The sequence below is a fragment of the Vulpes lagopus genome, chromosome 1 (genome assembly GCF_018345385.1).
Source record: "Vulpes lagopus strain Blue_001 chromosome 1, ASM1834538v1, whole genome shotgun sequence".
Taxonomy (NCBI): Eukaryota; Metazoa; Chordata; class Mammalia; order Carnivora; family Canidae; genus Vulpes; species Vulpes lagopus.
Window position 1 is genome coordinate 71,927,283 of NC_054824.1, and position 20,776 is coordinate 71,948,058.

The window sequence follows — 20,776 nt, forward strand, 5'->3', positions numbered from 1 at the left end:
ATGCATTTTACCGCAGGCCTTGAAGGTAGCCGGAGTATGGGCGGGGAGTATCGGTGCCTTCCCAGCACCTCTCAAGCCCTGTACGTGATCCCCTTAATAGTGCTGGTCAGGATGAGCTTGGTGTTTGGTAAGTGGCTGTAAAGGCCTCCTGGTCTGCTGGATAGAGAAACCCACAGACACCAGGTGTCTGGGTACATCTGCCCAGGATGGTCAGGTAAACCCAGGCAGGAGGAGAGGTGGGATGGATGGGCTTGGTGGGATAATGCCTAGGGACTGGTGATGGGCTGATGTTCACTCTGAGGGAGATTTCTTGGTATCACTCCAGGGCTGTCTCAATAGCAGTGACCTGATGGAGATACTGAAGGGACCCCATTCAAATGTGGGGCAGTGCAGAATAGGGAGGGTTCCGGGAACATGCTAAATGACAGAACCAGGATGGGATCCACAGAGTAGAACAAGCCTCAATCGAGCCTGATAATCTCTTTACTTGGCTGAAAAACAGGACTTATGTAGAAACAGGATTCAAAGTGTTTGTTCTCTATCTGCCTCGCACCAAGTGCTCCGCTGGGCCTGGGGATTCAGTAACATGTGGTCTGGGCCTGGAACCAGAGAAGAGGGAGGTATACAGACATGTGGTTGGGGAGGGCTTTGGTAGACAAAGTTTAATAGAAATCTTTCCAGTGATAAGACCACCAAAGAAAGAATGTGGTGGTAGGTTGCTTGAAGTCTGCTGTTGGCACAAAGCATGGATTCCTCCTGTCCTGTGATGATGTGATCTTGTTTTCACTTCTGAACATTACAGATTAAGAAAGCATGTTCAGAATCAAGTCCATAGGAGTGGGGGGTCCCAGAGGAAGAACCAATCCTCACAGAACTGCCCAAAGCTGGAATGAGCTGCCCCTGCCTAACCTGTGAATGTAAAAGCTTACAGGGTGCTGGAAACACGTTAGTACCTCAAATGTATTGAATGAGTGAATGAATTTTTTATTGAGTTCTTTATTAGCCCAGAATGGAGATTTTAACAAGGACTAAAGTCTCTGGTAGAGGATTAAGCCAGATTTTTTTTTTTTTAAGATTTATTTATTCACAAGAGACACACAGACACTGAGGCAGAGACACAGGCAGAGGGAGAAGCAGACTCCATGCAGGGAGCCCCGATGTGGGACTCGATCCCAGAATCACGCCCTGAGCCAGAGGCAGACATTCAACGCTGAGCCACCCTGGCATCCCAAGCTGGATGCTTTTAAAGAATTGGTGGTTTTATGGTTTTCTGAGATGGGAAGATGGAGGGAACAGTGGGGTGACGAGCCTGGAACCTAAGTGGGTTTGGAGTGAGTGTTTCTCTGTGTTCTAGGTAATTTTGATCCTGAATTCCCTCATCCAGTTCAGTTCCCCAAATACCTGCGCTGCTATCGATGCCTCTTGGAGACCAAGGAGTTGGGATGCCTTCTGGGATCTGACATCTGCCTCGCCCCGCCTGGCAGCAGCTGCATGACTCTCCTCATAAAGAACAGTGAGCTGCTTGCTTTTGGCTCAGTCCATTACCAAATTGCATCACGGCTGCACCTCACCTTGGGGGTCCTGCAACCCCTAGACTCTGTTCCATCATTGTTTCTCTTTCCTTACCTTCAGAGCCACTCACTCTCTGTCTCTGCTTCCAACCTCTTGTTCCTTCAGCCTGCAGCTGACTGGCTTCTGCCTTCCTGACAGCACGGAGCCTTGGTCGGGGGGATCCTTGTGATCACCAGGTCCCCCAGTCTGTCCTCAGGCTGCCTTCTCCCTGCCTGTCAGCCACCGTTGCTACAGACATCTCTGCCTCGTCCACGGCTTTTTCCCAATCTCTTTCACTGGATCTCGCCTTATTCTCCTTGACCCTTCAGGGTTCATGTTCGCCAGAGTCTGGGCCTTAGCTATCTTGCTGCTCACTCTCCCCACAGGATTTGCTCTGCTTCCTCCTGAATTTGAATGTTAGGCCAAACTGTCATGTCGAATGGCCTCTGGACAGCTCCATTTCATTTTTTTCCTTTTTTCAAGATTTATTTATGATAGACACAGAGAGAGAGAGAGAGAGAGAGAGAGGCAGAGACACAGGCAGAGGGAGGAGCAGGCTCCACGCAGGGAGCCTGATGCGGGACTCGATCCCGGGACTCCAGGATTGCGCCCTGGGCCAAAGGCAGGCGCCAAACCGCTGAGCCACCCAGGGACAACCCCACCCCCATTTCATTTTCAACTTGCTGAAAATTTACTACATTTCCCTGTTCCTCATGCCTGTTTTTTTTTTTTTTTTTTTAATGATTTTATTTATTCATGAAAGACACACACAGAGAGAGAAAGAGGCAGAGACACAGGCAGGAGAAGCAGGCTCCATGCAGGGAGCCCGACATGAGACTCAATCCCGGGTCTCCAGGATCATACCCTGGGCTGAAGGTGGCACTAAACTGCTGAGCCACCCGGGCTGCCCCCCTCATGCCTGTTCTTCCACACAATCCCTCCTTTTTTCTTTTGTTCATTCTTCTTTTTTTTTTAAGTAGGCTCAACGCCAACTGCAGCTTGAACTCCCAACCTCTAGATCAAGAAGTCACATGCTCTAAGACTGAGCCAGCTGGGCACCCCTCCCTTACCCTTTTTAACAACCACAAAACATGTATTATATGCGAGCACTGTTCTAAGCACTTACAGCCCTCTGAGATAGGAATTGTTATTATCCCCATTTTACAGATGAGGAAACGGAAGCATAAAAGGCCAGTTACCTTGGCCAAGTCTCTTAAAAGCTGAGTCATAATGTGTGGTGATCCCAGAGATGGTGCTCTCTTTCATTGCATGAAATTGCCTTCAAATCAAAACTTAAATCTTTTTATTATACTTTTAAAAAGGATTTTATGTATTTATTCATAAGACACACACACACACACACACACAGAGAGAGAGAGAGAGAGAGAGAGGCAGAGACACAGGCAGAGGGAGAAGCAGGCTCCATGCAGGGAGCCTGACATGGGACTCGATCCCAGGTGTCCAGGATCATGTTCTGGGCTGCAGGAGGCGCCAAACCGCTGAGCCACCCAGGCTGCCCCTTCTCTTATTTTTGATCCATTAAATGATGACAAACACCATTTCTTTGCAATCTGACCACTGATAAATACATCTCCCAACTTAGATGATCTTGAAGTGCTGGTTCTTCCCCATCAAGACCCTACTCAGCCCCCTCCAACCATCCAACCATTGAATGGCTCTTTCCCACCAACCTTCCACGGAATCCATTGCTGGTGACTCCCTGGCATTCCCTGCCCCCTCCCAGTTTCAGGAATCTGCCTTTTGGGGGTCCAGGGAAGGGTATGGGAGCAGTGATGGTAAGTCCATGTGGAGTGAGAGGAAGGAGGGGTTTGAGGCTGTGCCCGGGAACTGGGACATCAGTTATCACTGGATGCTGCCATCCTTCCCCACAGGCAGCAGCGGTTCTGACATCATGGTGAGCGACTGCCGCCACAAGGAGCAGATGAGTGATTGTTCATATACCCGCTCTTCTCCAGTGTTTGGCTTCTGGATATTTTCTCGATGCTGCCTCCGGGAGTTCTGCAATAACCCTCAGAACAGAGTCTTCTACATTCCTTAGAATTTCTGCAAAGACTTTTGGAATAAAATCCTGCCAGTTGCCATCCGTCTTCTTGATTTCCAGTTGGCTGGCACAGCCAGGACAACTTCCAGTCCTTTTTACCAGCCCTCCCTGCCTCTCTCAAGTTACTGGCCCCCAGCCCTGTCTCTTAGTTGACACCCCTCAACCTCCCCCACCCCCATTCTGCCCCTCCCCCAGGCTCCCTCTCCAGAAGTCTGAGTTTTCCCTTCAAGTCCTCACGGTCTGACAGCTTTTGTCCTCTTCTCCCACCTCTCAGCTGCTTCTTTGCCCGGCTTTGCCCCATCTCCCACCACAAGCCAGTTTCACCTCAAGTCCCCAGGTGTTCCTCCCAAATAAATTGGTGTACGAACTCTATGGCTTGTCTCTCTTCTGGTAGTGGTGGAGGCTGAGGTCCTGCCTGACTGCCCCACTCTGGCAGCAGGTAAAGGGCTCCTGCTCTGCTGAGCTCTACTCCTGCCTGGTCTCCACATCATGGATTCAGTTCTAGGCGCAAAACAGTGAAAAGGAACTGGAAGCTCCGCACCGCAGTAAAGGCAAAAAGGGCAGTGGGGTGAAACCCAGAGCTGTGTGAGGATTGGAGGGGAGGTCCACAGGAGGAAAACAGGGATGCTGGTGGGAACGGAGCTGAGAGGCATGGGCCCAGGCAGAGGGTAGGGGAGGCATTCTGTGGAAGTCGCTAAGTCTAGTGGAGCCCAGGCCTGATCCTGGGCTCAGCTTCCCACTTCAACGGTGTGAGAAATTACTGCATTATTTTGGGCCTTGGGCTCCTCAGCCTGAGACTGTCCTCCAGTTTGACTTGCTAGAGTTGTATAAACCCAGACTTCCTTCTACCCTGAGGTCAGAGGTGATGAGGAAAGGTGCACCCAGGTTTTTGTACCTCCAACTTCTTCCTGACCTTTCAAACTATATTGGCACTTCCTGCCAGAGCACAGGCCAGTAAGGAGCCATGAAGCTCTGTTAACATATGTACAGAATGTTGTGTAAGTGCATGCTGTAGGATGCCATTTGTATCAAATGCCAACCAAATTCCTCTAAGCAGCTATTACTCAGGACAACAGCAACCAGGCTGAGTTGGGAGAAGTGCCTGGGAAGACAGGATGCACAAGGAAGCTCTGGGTGGTGATAAAGGCCTTTATACTGACAAGGACTGGTAACACAGCTGTGTGGTTTACAAAAACTCAAGTTATAGTATGTGGAAGCTTCTGTACATTTTGCCAAAAAGGTTTAAAGATAGGCCACAGGGTCACCTTGCCTGGCTCAGTTGGCAGAGCACATCACTCTTGATCTTGGGGTCGTGAGTTCGAGCTCCATGTTGGGGATAGAGATTACTTTAAAAAGTAGTAGTAATAATAAATATATACATATACAAATGCCACAATCCATATGTACCTTTTCTCCCAAGGCATGTATCTATTTTGGAGGCTCTAATTTTCACTTGTACACACACTACATGCATTCTTTCAATCCTGAGGTACTATCCCTCCTTGACAGGTGACCAAAGTGAGGCAGAAACCAACTTGCCCAAGTGGCAGAGGAGCTGGGATTAGGCCTCCCAACCACAAAGCTGCACTACTTTTCATAAAAAGCACATCCCCAGCACTGAGTTAGATTCAGAATGGCAGGTACCTGGCTGCCCACAGCAGTGTGTTTACCAGCTGTATGGAAAAACTTATGAATATTTATTATTGCTTTCTGTATGCTTGTGCTTTTTCTTTTTTTTAAAGATTTATTTATTCATAGAGACACACACACACACAGAGAGAGAGAGAGGCAGAGACATAGGCAGAGGGAGAAGCAGGCTCCATGCAGGAAGCCTGACGTGGGACTTGATCCCGGGTCTCCAGGATCACGCCCTGGTCCGCAGGCAGTGCTAAACCGCTGCGCCACCGGGGCTGCCCGTTTGTGCTTTTTCCAAAAGTAAAATATTAAAATGAAAGATCTAACCATTGCAGCTCCATCTATGTATCACTGAACAACATCCACCCTAACTCCTTACTGAGGGGTTCTGGGTGCCAGGATCCTACAAAGAACAGCAGGCAAGAAGCCAGGTCCCTCAGTACCAGGTAACTCAGATACCTGGGCCGTTTGCTCTGCTCCTGAATTTTCCTGATTTATTTTTCCCCCCCAATTTTCCTGATTTAAAAGCATTTTTCCTCCTCTCTTAGATAGAAAAGCCATCTAAGGGGTTTAACTTTCCAGGTTTTATAGGGCAAGTTTGTTTTCATTTTTGATTAAAGATTTTATTTTGAAGCAATCTCTACATCCAATGTGGGGCTTGAACTTAAAACTCCAAGATCGGCAGCTCTGGTGACCCAGGATTGAGTCCCACGGGCTTCCTACATGGAGCCTGCTTCTCCCTCTGCCTCGGTCTCTCTGTGTCTCTCATGAATAAATAAATACAATCTTTAAAAGAAAACAAAACAAAAAAAACCCATCCAAAATCAAGAGTCATATGTTCTACTGACTGAACCAGCCAGGCAGCCCTGTGGGGTAAGTCAAAGGTTGAGAGAAGTCATAATCCTCATAGCTGAACAGACCTCTAGCTAAGTGGAAGGTGGGATGTAATATAGGCTCTTTGGGAGCAAGCCGTGAGGAAGCCACAAAGGCCAAGTGGAGTGGGTCAGGCTGTAGACGGTTTGATCCCCATGCCCAATCAACTTGAACTGGTCTATACTTGCCCATACCTGAGCCTGACCCCATAAACAGTGTGACACAGACTTAGCCCAGTCCATTTATTGTGGAGTTTGTGGAGAACAAGCAGGAGATGTGGAGCAGAGCAGGGGGGACCCTCTCCTCTCCCCTGGCATCTATGGAAGCGGGTTTCAGGACTCAGTGATGCGGAGTGGGGCTGAGACCATGGACTGCAACGAGAGGAGAGAAGCAGGTGACCAGGGCAGGGAGGTGGGAGTAGACAGAGTGAGGCAGGGACACCACAGTGCCTAGTAAGGAAACGTGCACATTAGTCTACCCTTCTTACTGCAAGTTCAGTCTGGTTCTCAAGGTAGGCATAGAATGTGATCTACAAACAGATCTGAACAGAGGCAGCAGGTGACCAGATTGGCAGAGGACTGGGAAGATGAGAGGCATGGCTGACTCCGGTGACCAGAAAGGGACCAGGAATCCACTGTGCCTTCCCCAGGCCAGCCTGGGCAGACTCTGAACTCATTATTTTCTAGGAGGTGCAGCACCCCAGTTTCTGGGAAGAAAATGACATTAAAGCCAGAGACACTGAAAATACAGGGGAATGGAGACCAGAGAAATCACAGAGCAGAGAAAGTAGGTGTTCTAGGACAGCACAGGGGGCTGTGGTGTTAGGGGAGAGATGCTGTAATGGAGTGAAATCCACAAGGCTCAGGCATCAGGGCTTAGTCCAGGGAAGAACCAAAAGTCCCGAACTGTTGAGAAACAAATATATGTGACGCAGGTCAGCAATGGATAAGCTCAGATTCAGGGGCAGGGTGGCCAGGTTACCCAGGCATTCAGGCTCCCCCACAGCATGGAAGCTGCGGAGGGGAAGTGAGAGGTTCAGGGCCCGGTAGAACCACTGGATCTGGGACTCAGAGAGGGGCAGTCCCCAGGTCCCAGCAGGGGGGTCAAGTGGGGAGCTGTGGAGCTGGGGGCTGGACCAGGAGTTGCAGTAATCATACTGGCAGCACTGGGCCTGGTACCAGTACTCCGGGAAGTAGGTATTGCGTTTTTCTTGGCAGCGGTAGGAATTATACTGTCCACAGCCTCGGATGAAGAAACGAATCTTGGTATCTGGAGAAGAGGGAACAGCTAATAACCCCCACTGTCTCCCACAGTCCCCAAACCTGATATACTCACCCTAGACTCTCCCAGTCCCTCACCCAGACCTGACTTCCATCCCAGACTCCTTCAGAAGGGGTCAGAAAAACTGGCTCAGTGGAACCCCCAAAACCCCAGACTCCTCCTTCCGGGATCCTGCTGTCCTCTTCCTGTACCACAGGCCCTAAGCAGCCCTCATTTAGGAAAGGAAAGGAGACTGGGCCATGGGCTATCCCACCAGCAGCCCCTTCCTGGGGCTTGACTTACCATAATAGATGGTGATCACCATGCATGGTGAGGTGCTGCTGATGGTACACTTCTCTGAGCCTGAAATGCACCCTGTAGAAGGGTCTTCTAAGAGGCAGAGGTGGCAGGTCCGGACTTCAGGACCAGGAGCTGCAGAAGCAGAAGACAGGAGGGATGGGAGTGTTGGCTCATTCCAAGTTCTCTGCCTTGCAGGCAACCCGTGAACCAGGGCTACAACCCCACCCCTCTCAGGACTCAGTCACCCTTCTCTCCTTGCCCCTGGGCCCCCACTTACCTTTTCCCACTGCGAAGCCCACCATGACCAGCACACCTACAAGCATATGGGCTTTCATGATGGAATTCTGGGGAGAAGGGCAGTCCCTGAGGGGTATTCTGAAACCCCACCTTCCTGTGACCATGCTCCTTGATCCTGAGCTGCAGAGTGGTTTTGATAGACAGTTTGAGCAGGAGCTACTGCAGGGGCAGAGCTATATTCCTTGACTGGGGGAGGAAGTTATTAACTTGGCTGGAGGACAGTGCGTCCTCACCCACAAGCGTCGGGTTCCTGAACGTGGGTACAGTGGCCCAGACAAAGGACACCTGGGCCTTTATCCAGCTATTGTTGTTCCTCATGTCCTGAAAATATCTATTCCCACACCTCAAGGGTCCATGGATCAGCTTCTACCTCTGGTATCACCTGCTGTCCTCCCCATTCAATAAAACCAGTCCCTACAGTGCTGGGAAAAACTGGCCAGGTACCTAGGATCTCCATTCTTCAGAGATGAGCATGTCTTAGCTCCCCCAGCAGGGGGCGAACAGACACCACCCAGCAGCAATTCTGAACCTCATTCTCTCTCCACCCCTTAGAGTTCTGTTTGCCAGAACCAGGGCCCTGTAAAATAAAAACTGGAAGATTTTTGTTGTTGACTATACTCCTTACAGTACAAATATACAGCCATAGATGGCCAAAAAAGAACAAATATGTCTCTAGTTTTTGAAATCTGATCTTCCCCTGGGTCTTTTCCTTGTGCCTTGCACATCTCCACATCTGATACTAGAAATTCTGCTCTACTGCTAAGAATATCACCCAAATCCAGTGGGCACAAATCTGAATCTGTGCTGGTTTTCACGTTGAGGGTGGGCTGGGCCATGAGGGCCCCTGGAATGAAGCACAGCAGTACCCTCCCGTCCCCCAACCCCAAGCACCAGCAGACCAGCTCATGGCCTTTTCTTCCACTTTATTTCATATTCCCACCACAATGACTCCTTTAATTTAAACTAAAAACCATAGAGGGTTCCTGAAAGGGTGGCAGCAAAGGATCGGAGATGTCAAAGACTGAGGGACAGGTAGGGTGGGGAATCAGCGAATCGTCTTGACTGGGCTCTTGAAGTTGCTGGCGGCTTGAAGCTGCAGCTGGTAGGCCATTGGATGGATCTTGAAACCGTAGAGCCTGGGCAGGGGCAGAGGTCAGAGAGGCAGCAAGGTGAGCCCTACCCTGGCCCTGTCAGCAGCCTGTATTTCCACCTCCCCACCTCAGCCTCTCCATGAGTCTGCTCAGTGCTTAAGGACAGTGGCTCCCAAACATCTTCCCTCTAGAATACTAGGAAATGTACCTTCAACAACCATTAAAACTCAAATTCTAGCCTACTTTAAACACACATACATACACGCATGTAATTGCATCTATGTGTGTGCGCATATTCATACTTGTTTCAATGATACCACACTGTGCTTCTAAACTACTTTCTCCTGGCAAAAGGTTGAACACCCAAGATGATGACAAGAACAGTTATCATTTGAATGGTGACTTCAAGTGCCAATATGATTCGAAGCACCTCACTACTTAAATGTGCCCTGTCAGTCAAGTACTGTCATCACCCCCGTTTCATGGATAAGGGAACTGAGGCACAGGCAGGCAAACACCTTCCCCAAGGTCACTCGCTCTGGGAGAAGCAAACCTCAAGAAAGGACCATGCCCTGTCCTCCCTTCTCTCTGGGGAATCCCAAACCTTTCCTTTGACCCTGGGTAACTCTATCCCTGCTCCCCACCTGGGCACAAACTGGTTCGCGGGCCGCTTGGGCCGGTACTCGGGGTGCACCATGAAGAGCATGTGAGGGAAACCGGTGCCGAAGTAGGCGCCATCCGTGTGATGGTGCCTCGATGACTTGGGTGTGTACACGTCCATGCACTTGGGGCAGTAGAGCTTCACCATGGCCTCACCTGGGATGTCCGAAAGGCCTGGGAGACAGCTAGACTCAGCAGGCCAGGCACCCCCGAGCCTGCCCCACCACCCTCCCAGACTCAGGCTCAGACTTGCTGAGCCCCATCTCCTTCCCAGAGGACTGGCCATTTCATGAGGCCTCCTTTCCCTTCTCCAACACTCACCGATGGGAAGCATTGGCTGGTTCTCACAGTACACACGGGGACAGTAGCCAAAGTCTCCCTGCTGGTACTTTTCCAACTGAGGTGAATAAAATGAAAGGGGCCAGTGGGTAGGTATGAAAAGAAGAGGCAATCCCCTCCTCAGTCCAACCCACATTGCTCTGTCCTCCACTCCTGCCTCCTTCCATCCAGATGCCCCTTTTAAGCTGGCCAGATGGGCCCTCCTACTCCCCTGCTTCCTTTTCTCCAGGTAGGCAAGTTACAGACCATCAGAGCCATTTGCTGTTTGTTCCCTGAGGAAGAGGCAGACTGCAAAAAATTCCTGTGCAAGGTCACGTCTCCCTCCCTGAAAATACCTCAGTCAGCACAACCCCAATTAGGATTTAATTCCCAGGCCCAGGTTCTGGGGTTCTTCCCCCTCCTTTTTTTTTCTTAAAGATTTTATTTATTCACGAGAGACAGAAAGAGAGACAGACATAGGCAACAGAAGAGGCATGTTCCCTGCGGAGAGCCCAATGCGGGACTCAATCCCAGGACCCCAGGATCACAACCTGAGCCGAAGGCAGACGCTCAGCCTCTGAGCCACCCAGGCGCCCTCTTACCCTCTTCTTAGCTACAATCTGTGACAAGTTTGAAAACGTGACTCCTTGCTGCAAGAACCTGTTTCCCTTACTACCTCAGAGGAGTCAAGTGGGAGCAGAGAGGCCTCACCATCTGGGCGATGCCACGGTTGGTGAGGATATAGCGGGCGTGGATCAATCCATAAAGCATCTCGGCTGCCTGCTCAATCAGGTCGCTCTGGTTGGGGTTGTCTTCCAGCTCTTCATCTGAAACATGGTCGCAGCCAATTGCAATCACTTGTTTTACAGCTTTCTTAGGTGCCCCATCCACCTCCAAGGCTGCTGGCTACTCATCTTTGTGCCACCCATCACCTGGGCATTTGACCCAGAAACCTGGGCCTCTGGCCCTTCCACCCACCCAAGGCAGCTCTGCCTTCTCTCTACACCTCTTTAGCCTTTACTCTCTTCTCTCCCTCCCAACTCTCTCAACACATAAATGAAAAAGATCAACACAGAAGCTGGAACTCTAGACTGAAAGGTGCAAGGCAAGACAGGTAAGCAGGAAAGGAGATCCATGAGGAAACTAACATTAAGGGAGAGAGCCAAGTTACAGGATCAGAGTGTAGAATCAGACTGTTTATGTCACAAATCCAGGCAAAAGTCAGATGAGGGAGCAAAATAAAGTACAGAACTTAGGACAAAGGCAATCAGAGAACCAAAAGAAATTTAGAAATTCAAGAAGCAGATCAACAGGAATTTGGGAGAAAAAAGAAAAACCACACACACACACACACACACACACACAAAGACAACCCTGAGGATGCCTCACCAGGCTCCAGGTCCAAGATCATGTCTAGAGCTTGTCGATAGTGAGGCACCTGCTCATTGAGTCCAGTGAGATTGAATTTATCCTGGATGTAGTCTTCATCCACCTGTCAGGATGTGGAAGTCAAGAAGAAACCCATAGCAGAATCCTCAGCTTTGATCTGGGCACACTGCTCTAATTGGTGCCTTGTTCCCAACACAACTGCTTCTGTTTTCCCTAATTCCCCACACCAACTCAGCAGAAGTCCTTGAGTCTCTCTCCCCAGTTCACATACACTGCCTTCCTATAAAAGCTCTGGCTTTTCTTTCCCAAGGATAAGCAGCTACAATAATCTCTTCCTTAACGAGACACTCCTTTTAAAATCCTTGTTCCTATTCTTGATCCCATCTCTACAGACCAGTTTTGTCCTCTCCTTACAGGCAGCTAGAACTCTAAGAAAAGCAGGGACTAAACAGCTTGGGTCCTGTGGACAGTTATAATCCATTATATCATTAGCACGAAACTTTGCCTGTTACAAAACATTTTCGTAAACGGCATTTTAATCCTAATAGGCTCCCAAATTAAGCACTACTAGTACAAGCCTAACAATAATAATAATAATAACAACAGTAGTAGTAGTAATAAAGTTGACTTTTCCAATATTACACTGCTGGACGGTAACAGGCTTGGGATGGGCAAGTCTTGCCACTTCACAAATTAGTGAGGGGAGTTACTGAAGGGACTCTTCCTTGACAGGAAAAAGTTTCTATGACAGCCTGTAAGAGAAGTAGAAGCTAAATATGTAGAAAAACATACAGCCAAACTTTGTGAGGACATAGCTGGGGGATTGAGAACTCACTTCACAAAAGAATTCATTGCCACGGAGCCCACAGAACCAGGATATCCAAGACACCTCCTCTGAGCTGCTCATCTTCACGTCAGCTGGGAAAAAAAAAAGGGGGGGGGGGTAAAAAAAAAAAAGAGGGTAAACAAAGTCCAAGCTCTCCCACCCTGCCTCTGGTACCTTCCCTCCTCCCCACACTCTGCTCCCCGACCATGGAAGAATTTGGAGCCCCCTTTTCTTAAAGGATCCTAGACCCTGGCGCACCTCCCTCCAATTCCTCTTATTCACTAGAGGCTCTTTGGAGTCCCACCACTTCTGAAGAACCGACAGGTCTTGGCCCACCCGTCCTACCCACATCCCTAACAATCCCGAAAACCAGCACCCTCTCCTCTTTACGTCAAGTCCCTCCCTCGCAGGGCTCTCCGCTCGAGATCCTTACCCCGCAGGTCTCTGCATGTCCCCCACACCTTTCCCAAGGGTTCCGAAGTTTATCCTTTCCAAGCAAAAGCCAGGACCCTTTCCCCTCACGACCTGGAGGTGGCCCTGAGTCCCTCTCACAGGAGTCCCCACACCCCGCCTCTGAGGCCAACCCTCCCTCCCCCGGAGCCGGACCGGGTCACTTCCTTCCCCACCCCCACACCAACGCGCGGAGACCCCATGTGCCGCGCCTAAGGACGGGAGACTCGACACGGCAACGACCTCAGACTCACCGGCTGGGCGGGGACCGGGACCGGGACCGGGGTGGGGGAGGGGAGTTGCTGCTTCCAAAGAACCGCGACGGCTACAGCGCAGGCCGCGGACCCGACCGCGGCAGGCGAAGTAGCGGGGGGGGGGGGGGGGGGGGGGGGCGGTGTGTGTGGAAATTGGGGAGGGTGGGGAGAGGGCAACGCGCAAGCGCCAAGGGTCGGGCGCCGCAGTGAACGCCGGGTAATGGAGTCCCAGGTAAAGAGAAACTGGCGAAGCGAAGAACAGGCGAACTACGAATCCCAGGATGACCCACGAACGACCCTGGCGTCGCGAGGCCCAGGAACAAGACGCTCGGGGGTGGGGAGCAGCGGGATACCACCGGAAGCGGAAGCGCAGTACCCCGTTCTGGGCCAGGGAGTATGGGAAATAGAGTCGTAGAGTCGCGCAACTGAGGGGCCGAGAGGGGGCGGGGAAGGAACGGGGCTGGAGGGCCGGATTCCTGCAACTCCCCTCACACAGCGAGGCTCTGCCCCAGGTGTTTGGCGGCAGCCCAGGGTGCTGACCTCGTCCCCGACTACCCCACCGGGTCCTTGTTGCCTGTGGAGCCTCTCGCCAGAGTCAGGCCCGCCACTGGAGGCCCCACCCGGGCCGGTGCTTCACCCCGGGGTCTAGTCTCCTCAGGCGGGAGGTGAGGCCGGGCTCCTTGCTCGCGGGACGTGGGAAGAGTGGGCTGGGCTGAGGTGAGCGGTGTGAGAATTGGAACGGCCCGTGCGCTAACCTGAAGTGGCGCCAGCCATTCTGCTGCTCGTCCCCTTGCACTTTTCCATCTCCTCTCGGAGCTTGAATGGGGCCTTCTGCTGTGGGCACTAAGTGTGACCTTTGAACCCTGCTCAGAATAATGGTGAGGGGTGGCGTGACGTTATTTCACTTCACGGCTTCGGGGCATTCCACAGGTTTCTTCCCGCCTTCTCAGAGCCCTTCTTAACTCGGTGATTTCGCAGGTCCAAAAACTGCGCTCGAGTGGGGGGGGCCACGTTCCGGGAGGCGAAGGGCATTGTGGGGCGTTATGTAGATGTAGGACCCCAACCGACAGAGCCTCCTTCCTCGCGCTGCCTGGGCACGTGGCATCCTGGAGGGTCCCACCGTGGGAAGGCTCAGCCTGGCGCTTCGCACACGCCCGCACCCTCAAGTTCTGCTTTGTGGTGGTTGATTTTTTTTCAGTCACACGTGTGTGTCTGGGTCGTGCGGCTATTGGACTGGCAGCACCTTTGCTTAGATAAAATTTTTGCGGTACAGAGACCCTGTGGGGTCTCCACAGAGACTGGAGTTTCTCCCCCAAATCTGCTTCTTGCATCCGGAGAAGGTTAAAAGTCAGTTTTTGTTTGGAAAGACTCTACCCTGACATAGGATCAAGGAAGATTTAAAGGGCTAGGCTGATTGTTTTCTTAACTGCACGTCTTACCTGGTGATCAAGTAGTTTGAGAGAGAAGCTGTTTTTACTTATTGGTGACGATAGGGATGGGCCTCTGGGCAATTCTCATTAAATCTTTGTTAAGTTAACTTTTACGAGGGATATGGGCTGTTATTGTATGGCTCTCTGTTTTTCCACATGACCTATGGTCCTTAGGCCCTGTAGGGTCCTAGGTTGTGGGGTCACTTAGAGTATAAGAGGGGGTTTTGACTTGGAAAAGGCTACTTTTGCTCATCCCAGCAGATCTGTGGAGGTGGTTCTGGTCAATGCAGAGCCACCAAGGGATTGGCTTGCTTGTCTCATACTCCCTTTAATTAGTCTCATCATCTCAGTTCTCCCAAAAGCCATGTCCAGGCCCTCCCTCATCACCTTCACCCCGGCCACCAACCCCAGTGACCTCTGGAAAGATGGGCAGCAGCAGTCACAGCCTGAAGAGCTGGAGCCCACCCTGAATGGGGCTGCAGCCCGGGCTTTCTATGAGGCCCTGATTGCAGAAGAGAGCAGCATCCCTGGATCCCAGAGATCTCAGCCTGAACCTGCCAGGAAAAGAAAGAGGAAGAAGAGAAGAATGATGGGGGAAGCTGCTGTAGGAGCCTCAGCAGGACATGGACAAAGGAGATCCCATGAGGCAGAGGACAAGATGACCCATTGGATACTGAGGGCAGCCCAGGAGGGTGACCTAGCAGAACTAAGAAGGCTATTGGATCCTCACGAGGCAGGGGGAGCGGGGGGCAATATCAATGCTCGGGATGCCTTCTGGTGGACCCCCCTGATGTGTGCTGCTCGAGCAGGCCAGGGGGCTGCTGTGCGCTATCTCCTGGGCCGTGGAGCTGCCTGGGTGGGTGTCTGTGAGCTGGGTGGCAAGGATGCTGCTCAGCTGGCCGAAGAAGCAGGTTTTCCTGAGGTGGCGCGCATGGTCCGAGAGAGCCACGGAGAGACGAGGAATCCAGAGAACCGGTGAGAGGAAGCCTTAACCCATGCCCATCTTTCAGTGTGTTCTGCCCTTCCTAGTCCCTCCATGCCAGAGGCTCTGGAACAGACTCGAAGGTTCTCTCCCTGATCCCCAGTGTAGGTTGATATGGCAGTGGAATCGAGTAGTAGTAAATGTGAGCTCCCTGTTTTTTGTTTGTTTGTTTGTTTGTTTTTTTAAAGATTTTTATTTATTTATTCATGAGAGACACAGAGTGAGAGAGGCAGAGAGAGAAGCAGGCTCCCTGCAGGGAGCCCGATGTGGAACTCATCCAAGGTCTCCAGGATCACGCCCTGGGCCAAAGGCAGGTGCTCAACCGCTGAGCCACCCAGGTGTCCCAGCTCTCTGGGTTTAAATTCTGATTCTACTTACTTGGTCAAGCAACCTAATTTTTATGTGCCTCATTTACCTTATCTGAGAAATGGGGGGTAACAAGAACACCTATGTTAAAGAATTGTAAGGATTTAATGGGTCAATATATGTAGTGTTAGGATGACGGTTTACCCTATATATATATATGTGTGTGTGTGTGTATATATATATATGTATATATATATATATGGCATTAACTACATATATATAGGGGATCCCTGGGTGGCGCAGCGGTTTGGCGCCTGCCTTTGGCCCAGGGCGTGATCCTGGAGACCCGGGATCGGATCCCACATCAGGCTCCTGGTGCATGGAGCCTGCTTATGTCTCTGCCTCTCTCTCTCTCTGTGACTATCATCAATTAAAAAAAAAAACATTAAAAAAAAACTGTATATATATAAATATATATATAAATTGTAGTTATTATTATGCCTTGCCCAAGATCTTGTGAAGCCTGGTTGCTATTTCTTCTAGCTGTTCCCCTCTGGGTCCCTCATTGCTAAGTGGGTTGGAAGGCAATTTGTTTCTTAGCAGAAAGGCTAGAAAGACTTCCCACCTTGCCACCCCGCTCTGCCTCCCTCCCTCCACAACCTCCACTCTTCCCCTCCCTCATCTCTTTCTCTTTTTCCCCTACAGGTCCCAATCCCCTTCCTTCCAGTACTGCGAGACCTGCGATGCTCACTTCCAAGACTCTAATCATTGCACATCCACTGCTCACCTGCTGTCACTGCCTCGTGATCTCAGGTCCCCCAGCCTGCCCCTTGGGGTGCCCACCTCCAGCCCAGGCTTTAAGCTGCTGCTGAGGGGAGGCTGGGAGCCTGGAATGGGGCTGGGACCCCGGGGTGAGGGCCGCACCAACCCCATCCCCACTGTCCTCAAGAGGGATCAGGAAGGATTAGGCTACAGATCGGTGCCCCAACCCCGAGTCACACACTTCCTGGCCCGAGATACTCGGGCCATAGCTGGGAGGGAGAGAGCCCCTCGGGTGACCACACTGAGCTGGAGAGAGGAGAGAAGGCAGGAGGAGAAAGACAGGGCCTGGGAGTGGGATCTGAGGACATACATGAACCTTGAGTTCTGACCTTGGTAAGGTCTGATCCTGATCTATTGCTGAAGTCTGAACTTGGACCTAGGCACTTTAGCTTTTACTTCTGGGGGTCTGTCCAGGTTCCAAACACTCAGATTGTAGTCAGTGGGCTCTGCCTTTGGGAGAGAGGAGCTGAGAGCTGAAAAATAAATCAAATTTCTTCTTTTGTGTTTTATTAACTTTTCTGGAAGCTATTGTGGGAAGGCCAAACAAGTCTGGGGGCCACATGCAAGTCCTACCTGAGCCAGAAGGGGTAGCCCTTTCTGGTGGCAGGATAGGGTCACCTACCTGTCCGTCTGGTTCACTTCCAGGTCCTAGCCCCAACCTGGAATGCCCCCAGCTATTCTTTCAATCCCCTGAACCAGGAATTGCCCAAGCTCTATGCCAGGCTTGCCTGCACCAGTAAGTGTCCCCTGACCACTCCAGCCAATTCAATCACTGTTTTATTTTTTCAACTACTGACTTTTTTTTTTTTTTTTTAAAGATTGTATTTATTCATGAGAGATGCAGAGAGACAGGGAGAGGGAGAAGCAGGCTCCCTGCAGGGAGCCGGATGTAGGACTCCATCCTGGGACCCCCCGGGGTCATGCCCTGAGCCAAAGGTAGATGCTCAACCACTGAGTCACCCAGGTGTCCTTTTGATTACTGATTTTAAACAAGTTCAGATACTATGTGCTAAGAGGTGTGAGACAGTCCCAAACTTCTAATTGCTCACAGCTGGGGGAGGCAGCTATGTGATCAAATACACAATGCATAGTGAGGGGAAGCTTGGGAAAGCTCTCAGAGGTGATGAGAGTAGGCAGGGTCTTGCAGGAAGAGGCCAATGGGCTGGGAGGGCCTAGGAATTACCCAGCCTCAATGGTGTTAGCTGAAATAGAGCCAGAACTCTGGCCTCCCAAATGTAACCTTTAAATCAAGGTTCACTTTATTACCTGAAAACTCCGGAGATAGAAAGCACATTATTTGTCTACACTTGTCTCCTCCCCCCTCCTGCTGCTCATACCAGGTTCCTGGCTGAAGGAGAGCTTAACTGTTGTCCGACTGACCCCGGGAAGTAGAATGGGCCTGGAGGGATCAGGAAGATCAACACGGGTACCGGAGAAGCAGCTTGCTTTTCCAGAAAAGCCTTTCATGAAGCCATGGCCATGAAAAGACGGCGTAGGGGGGGGGCGGGGGGAGGCAGGGAAGAACCAAGGGGCAAGGAAACACTGGCGGCCCAGGGACCCTCGGGCAGTGAAAACTGACCGCCAGGTTTCCCCTCCTGCCCAGGCCCGGCCAAATCTCAGCGCGCACCCCGCAGAGTGGCGCGTACAAACGCGCGGGGGCGCAGGGGGTGGGGTGGTTCTGCAGGGCCCGCCCCGCGAGCTGCAGGCTCCGCCCCCGTCTGTCCCTCCAGCCCTGGTGCAGCTGCTTCCGGGCTCTGCGGCTCCAGGCGGCCTGGGGAGGCCGCGGCCCGAGAGGGGTCGCAGTGCACAGTGCCCGGACGCCTAGGTACCCCGGCAGGCCCGCGCGCTTGGCCTCGCGACGACGATTTCTCGAGACACCTCTGGCCTGACCTTGTGGAGGCTGCGTCTCAGCTGCCGGTCGGGCCGCTTGATTCATAACCCTCTGAATCAAGGGAAGAACGCTGCTGGCTGGAGTTTGCTCAACACCTCTCTCCTAACCCCCAATAGGAGATTGATTGCCTGTTGTTGAGCTCCCTTAGGTCAGCAGTTCAGGACTCTCCAGATTGGGATTACCTGAGACCCAGGGCCACCTTCCTTCCTTCCTTTCCTCTTGGATGGAGTACCGCCTCTCCAGTTTCTGGGGCACCTTGGGGCGTGGCCTTGGTGAGTGAAACTTGGGGTGCTGCCTGCAGGAAAGGAAACCCAGAAACCCAGGGAGAACACCGTGGGGGTGACCCAGGCCTTGTCAGGTCCTGGGATTCTTGTCCTGGATCTTGGGTGTGGGGTGGTAGTGGTGGTGGTGAACGAATTTGGATGTGCCTCTCTCCTTTACCTCAAAATTGAAAAGGAAACAAGCCGCTTTCCACACTTGAGGCTGCACAGCATCCCGAGAAGTGGAGAGCTACTTGTGAGTTCAGAGTAGAACTCACGAAACAGATAACAGTTCTTCTGAGCTGGAACAGACTGGCTTCAGAGGAGACACTCAGGCCCCAAACCTGAAAATCTAAGAGGTGCCAGGAAGCAGCCCCAGAATCTAGGGACTCACTACACATCCCAACCATGTTCCTGCGACGGCTTGGTGGTTGGCTACCTCGCCCCTGGGGCCACCGGAAACCTACGAAGCCTGACCTGCCTACCCCAGAACTCAGACGAATGGATAGCTCCTCTGAGAATTCAGGGAGTGACTGGGATAGTGCCCCAGAAACCATGGGAGATGTGGGGCCTCCCAAGACCAAGGACACAGGGGCACGGAGGAGCTCTGGGGCTGCTGCAGAACCAAGCAGGGAGTCCCGAGATGAGCAACTGGGGAGCAACAGAATGGATTCCTTCAAGTGGAACAAGACTGCTTCTAACACTCAAGAGTCTGGGAGACTGGAGACTGGAGGGACCATTCCCAAACTGGGCTGGGATCCTGTGGACTCAAGTGGCACCAGACTTGGAGTGTCCCCTGAAGAGGTACTGAGCCCCCCTGGGCCTGAAGCCCCAGTGGAGAAGCCAGGGCGGCGTCAGAAGCTGCTGGGCTGGCTGCGGGGGGATCCAGGTGGAAGAACAGGGGCTCCCTTGCAGTACCTGGGGAGCCCAGAGGAGAGTCTGCAGATATCAACCAACCTGACTCTGCATCTATTGGAGCTGCTTGCCTCAGCCCTGCTGGGGCTATGCTCACGCCCTCTGAGAGCAGCTTTGGACGCGTTGGGCCTGCGTGGACCGCTGGGCCTCTGGCTGCATGGGCTACTATCCTTCGTGGCTGCCCTGCATGGGCTCCATGCTGTGTTGAGCCTACTTACTGCTCACCCTCTACACTTTGCCTGCCTCTTTGGTCTCCTACAGGCCCTGGTGCTGGCAGTCAGCCTCCGGGAGCCCAGTGGGGAGGAGGAGGCCACTGACTTGGAGGATGAGAAGTTGGAGAGGGAGGGTGAGGAATAGAGGAGACCCAGGAGAGGGGTTATGCCTGCAGGATAGGGTGTGACCTAGTGACCCAACCCTGAGTGGGGTGGGAGAAAGAGTAGGTGTAGGAGAGTGGGGGCCATGCCCCAGATTGTAAGCATAGGGACCTCAGGAATGGGGAAGAAACCCCAGAGTGTGAGGGCATGGCCTTCCTTCACACACAGGAGAGTAGAGCTATTTAGGGCATCTGTTTATGTACAATGGGGATATGGCCCTTGAATTCACCAGCTGTTGTTACTTCTTGCTTTTACATTTCTCCCATTTCGTTTATTCTTTCCACCTTTACTTTTTAAAAGAAAAAAAAAAAGCATAGTGGTGAAAAATAAAGACTAAAGAGTAATCTTTACCTTTCAAAACTACCCAGAGGTGGAGACCAGAAGCAGGACAGAAAGGCTTCTGACTAGTGTAAGAGGGTGGTTGGAGACCCAAGGGATCCCTTGGATCGTAGGATCTAAGCCATCTAGGGAAGAATGGGACTGAGGCAGGTGGGTTAAGGGGTGTGGATAGGGGCCTACAGTGATTAGGAGCCTGCAGGAAGGATCTGGATCTTCCCAGGAGCCAGGGGGAGTGGGGATGGTGCAGGTCGTATAGGCAGGAGGACCGATTCAGAGGGGCTGGCAGTTCAGACAGGCAGTATGGGGAAGAACTGGAGCTTGGAGTTCCCACTCTGGGACTAGGTGTTTGCACAGTCAGCAATAAATGTGTCACATCAAATCCTAAATATACCACTACAAAGAGTTACCACCACTCAGTGTCATTTCCTGACGCCGTCCAGCAGGGGGTTTAGGTGGTAGAAAGTGCAAGGAAGTACTGAGATAGAGGTGGG

General features: G+C 51.8%; 5 protein-coding genes across 6 annotated transcripts; 3 read left to right on the forward strand and 2 right to left on the reverse strand.

Moving 5' to 3' along the window:
* LY6G5C (lymphocyte antigen 6 family member G5C) lies at positions 1-3,763 on the forward strand. The gene is given in 3 exon segments (XM_041723522.1): positions 1-151; positions 1,355-1,517; positions 3,451-3,763. Coding segments are annotated over 3 exon segments (474 nt in total). The 3' UTR covers positions 3,611-3,763.
* A 2,586-nt stretch (positions 3,764-6,349) lies between these two features.
* On the reverse strand, positions 6,350-8,741 carry LY6G5B (lymphocyte antigen 6 family member G5B). The gene is made up of 3 exons (XM_041743028.1): positions 7,959-8,741; positions 7,685-7,813; positions 6,350-7,390 (listed from the first exon to the last, which is right to left on the reverse strand). Exons 1-3 carry the CDS (start codon positions 8,080-8,082, stop codon positions 6,990-6,992), a joined length of 654 nt encoding a protein of 217 aa, XP_041598962.1. The 5' UTR covers positions 8,083-8,741; the 3' UTR covers positions 6,350-6,989.
* A 145-nt stretch (positions 8,742-8,886) lies between these two features.
* CSNK2B (casein kinase 2 beta) lies at positions 8,887-13,115 on the reverse strand. 2 transcript variants are annotated; one of them, XM_041743038.1, is made up of 7 exons: positions 12,967-13,115; positions 12,272-12,354; positions 11,437-11,539; positions 10,759-10,874; positions 10,051-10,126; positions 9,714-9,903; positions 8,887-9,114 (listed from the first exon to the last, which is right to left on the reverse strand). In XM_041743038.1, exons 2-7 carry the CDS (start codon positions 12,341-12,343, stop codon positions 9,024-9,026), a joined length of 648 nt encoding a protein of 215 aa, XP_041598972.1. In that variant the 5' UTR covers positions 12,344-12,354; positions 12,967-13,115; the 3' UTR covers positions 8,887-9,023. The 2 variants fall into 2 exon arrangements, with proteins under 2 accessions (XP_041598972.1, XP_041598982.1); XM_041743048.1 differs by lacking the exon at positions 12,967-13,115 and adding an exon at positions 12,696-12,810.
* A 203-nt stretch (positions 13,116-13,318) lies between these two features.
* GPANK1 (G-patch domain and ankyrin repeats 1) lies at positions 13,319-17,015 on the forward strand. Its single transcript, XM_041742970.1, has 3 exons — positions 13,319-13,631; positions 14,747-15,371; positions 16,390-17,015. The coding sequence occupies exons 2-3, from the start codon at positions 14,761-14,763 to the stop codon at positions 16,832-16,834; spliced, it is 1,056 nt and encodes a 351-aa protein (XP_041598904.1). The 5' UTR covers positions 13,319-13,631; positions 14,747-14,760; the 3' UTR covers positions 16,835-17,015.
* Positions 17,016-17,158: 143 nt separating this feature from the next.
* C1H6orf47 (chromosome 1 C6orf47 homolog) lies at positions 17,159-20,691 on the forward strand. Its single transcript, XM_041742982.1, has one exon. It carries the CDS (start codon positions 19,066-19,068, stop codon positions 19,927-19,929), a length of 864 nt encoding a protein of 287 aa, XP_041598916.1. The 5' UTR covers positions 17,159-19,065; the 3' UTR covers positions 19,930-20,691.
* Positions 20,692-20,776: the final 85 nt, after the last annotated feature.